General features: G+C 49.0%; 1 protein-coding gene across 1 annotated transcript in view; it reads left to right on the top strand.

Moving 5' to 3' along the window:
• The window catches only part of RUSC2 (RUN and SH3 domain containing 2), a 59,622-nt gene that overhangs the window by 38,040 nt on the left and 18,150 nt on the right, over positions 1-3,432 (top strand). The window contains 1 exon segment of the mRNA XM_017746583.1: positions 3,043-3,432. This exon segment is cut by the window's right edge and continues 14 nt beyond it. Within this exon segment, the coding sequence (XP_017602072.1) occupies positions 3,150-3,432 (283 nt within the window). The 5' untranslated portion in view covers positions 3,043-3,149.

Raw genomic sequence — 3,432 nt, 5'->3', positions numbered from 1 at the left:
CTCTGACATTTTGCTTTCAAATGTCAAAGTGTGTCTGTGCAAGCCTTGTCCTCCCACAGCAGCTTCTGCACTGACGTGAATTGTGTGCGGGGCTTGTCAGCAGATGGATGCTGGTGCTGGGAGCCTGCTCCAGGCAGCCATTTCCCAGAGGCAGCAGAGACCTGGTGCTTCAGCAATGGGCTGTGCTGCCATCATTGTCTGTATCCTCAAAATGATGCTTTTCAGGTGGTTGCATAGTGGCAGCACTTGAAATACAGCATAGCCTGGTGGAGAGGTGTGATCTGAGCATTACAGTCAGATACAAGAGCAGTAACAAAGGCAGGGGTGGGCTACATGAGTACACAGGCACTGGGGGACCAGCTTTTTTCCCAAAATGCTTGTGAGGCAGGGGCGGGGAGACAGGATAAGCTTCTGCTGAGTTAACTAGAAATAAACTCAGATAAAATCAGACCTCCTGCTGTGCCATCACTGGTGCACAAGGTCCAAATTGGGGCATGAACACCACTCCAGCAAGTGTGTGTGTCTATGTGTGCTCTAGGCTCAGGGTCAGGAGCTGCTGTTATCCACAGTGGCTCTTGAGCAATGGGATCTTAGGAATCCTTGATGAAAAAAAGCTGTCCCCCAGGATCTAGGCTGAGTACAGATCAGCCTCTGTGGCAGCAGCTGTGGGAAAGGAGCCAAAAGCTTGTAAGACAGAGGAGTCACTGAAAGGGGTGTAAAGGTTGATAGAGGTTTTAGGTAGACTAAGGTGAGGGAGAGAGTTTAGGGTTGCACAATTAATAGTCCAGTTGGATGTGGTCCAAGTGGTCCAGGTGATCTCTCTTCTTCAGAGCCTAAACCTGGATGAAACATGCCAGGAGAAGCAGACATGTAGGTGAGAGTCCTGGCCATGTAAGTCTCTGGCAGCATGTACCAGAAGGCCTGTCTGTTCTCTGACACTGGTGTCAGCATTAACTTTCGCATTATTGGGAGTTTACTGTAAACATTAGCTCTGTTTCCATCTTTGTAGTTTTATTTCCTGCCAGCATCATCCTGTGTCTGTGAGATGCACTACTGTGCGTGGGAGGAAAGTACTTCTTTTGATCATTTCTATCATCTTCTAATTGCTATTCTTACACCTTGAGGCTGAAAGAAGTTAAGTTCCTGATGTTTCTGTGTAGCTGTCTCATTGCTTAAGCTCTTGTTCTAACTTCACTTAACCCACATTTCTTAGTTTCCCTCCTGGGCTCCCATGTGCCTTTGCAGGTCTGCTCCAAATCCATTATCACCTCACAATCACAAATGCTGGGGTAAGGTAGGCAAAATCCACTGTACATACCACTTTCTGGAGTCTGAAGGTCAGTGATGGAGTCCTGGAGTCCAGAACAGGATCCAAGGATGCACTTTTCAGGTTGCACTGAGCACTGAGGATGCCTGGATGAGTTACAGGATGTGTAATGCTGACCGAGGGTGCTTGGGCCAAGATTTTCAGGGCAAGTGGTAGATCTGTGAGAGCACTAGGTCATTTTTTAATCTCTCAGACTCATCCTGGATCACTGCTGTCTTTTGTGGATTCTCCCTCTCCTTGCTGCCTTAGCTACCCACCCATACACTTGTCTGTGTTGGATTATCTGATATGTAGACGGGAAGGGAGGAGGAAAACTCCCTGCAGACTGTGCTGGAGGTGCTTGTAGGCTGGACTTCTGGGTTAGGTGGGGAGGGAGAAGTGAGTTTGTCTTTTGCTATCCCACGTCAAGTGCTGGTGAACATCTACAAGAAAAGATGAAGAGGCACTTTTGACACAAGCCGAGAGTGACAGGACAACGGGGAAAGGCTTTAAACTGGAAGGTGGCATGTTTAGATTAGATCTTAGGAAGAAATTCTTTACTCTGAGGGTAGAGAGGCACTGGAATGGATTCCTCAGAGAAATTGTTGATGCCCAGTTGTTGACGCTGGGAGTGGCTCAAGGCCAGGTTGGATGGGGCTTTGCGCAACCCGGTCCCAGGGAAGGTGTCCCTGCCCATGGCAGGGGGGTTGGAACAAGATGTTCTTTAAGGTCCCTTCAGTCCAAACCGTTTTGTTATTCTGCTGGCTCTACGAGAACCTGCTATTTAGTGAACACAGGGAGAGTGGGGCTCTTAGTGCCCTGCCTGTGCAGTGCCCTGCCTATATGGTCGCCTGTCCTGGGACTGTGGCAGTCACACTGTTGTGAAGTACAGCAGGTAATAAGATAAGCAGGTAAATGCCACAGATAATGTGGCAGAGAGATATGAATCCCTCACAGACCACAGGAGGGACCAGTTTGAGCTGAGGCTTCACCATCAGCAAAACGTCAGCAAAAGCCAGTGGGCTGTATGGGACCTCTTTGACCGATGCCTGTGCCTCCCCATGGCCCCAGTGAAGTCATCCACTCCTTTTCACTGGAGAGGCCCTTGTGTGCATAAGTAGTTGCATACTTTGGCATGTTCCTCTGGCACCATTAAAAGGGCTCAAGACCTCATGGGGTCTCCTGGATTTTGGAGAGGAATGACTGTTGCTGCTTTTCTGTTTTAGTCTGCTCCTGCTTTCCAGTCTGCCTGGACTTTTGTGTGTCTGTTGCAGGACCTTGCTGTGTTTGGTTCTTGAAGGAAAGCAAAGATGTTCAATCCAGTGTGAGAAGATAGACTGCTCTCACCAGAGTGCAGTGCTTGACTTCATACCCTGTACTGTTTTCCTGTGAGCACACAGTGCCATCTGCAGTGAGGTCTTTGTTTGGCCCAAAGCCTGTACAGCTCTTTGGCCACTTGACTGAAATCAGTTACTCTCTTCAGGTAACTTTGAGAGGGGTCAGGTGGAATCACAAGTGTTGTCCCAGGAGCCTGCATGGAGGGTGACATATTTGTTTTACATTGTGATGGTTTGTTTCCCAGAAGAAGGACCTCGTGCTCAGGTACTTGTGCTGACAAGAAACCAGTCTGTTTGATCCTTGTCAACACATGGAATCTTCACTCAAACCAAGGATGCTTTAAATAGTCACTGCCTTTCCCAAGAGGTGACTTCCTTTGTGATTTTGTCTCTCTGTAGGTATCTGAATTCCCTCATGAGAAGTGTCCTCCCTGCCTCTCATGTGCAGCCCTACCTGTTCGTGGGTGGTACCAGCTTCACTGATGCCCTGAAGAGTATTCCTCACCATGGATAGTCCTCCCAAACTGACTGGTGAGACGCTGATTGTCCATCACATTCCCCTGGTGCATTGCCAGGTCCCCGATAGACAGTGCTGCTCCGTGAGCAAAAGGACCAACCCCTTCTGCCAGCCAGAGCTCAGCATTACTCGGACCTCTGCCCTTCCAGACAGAGACCTCTCACAGACTGACTCCTTGGTGTACAGCAGCTTTCTCCAGACCTCTGAAACCTCAGCAGAGGCCTCAGACAAAAAAGAAAGAAAAGCGAGGGATCTGATTGTCCCTCGTGTCA

Source organism: Corvus brachyrhynchos, unplaced genomic scaffold, assembly GCF_000691975.1.
Source record: "Corvus brachyrhynchos isolate BGI_N302 unplaced genomic scaffold, ASM69197v1 scaffold139, whole genome shotgun sequence".
Taxonomy (NCBI): domain Eukaryota; kingdom Metazoa; phylum Chordata; class Aves; order Passeriformes; family Corvidae; genus Corvus; species Corvus brachyrhynchos.
The sequence above is the reverse complement of the archived record's forward strand: the minus strand, read 5'-3'. Positions and strand labels throughout refer to the sequence as shown.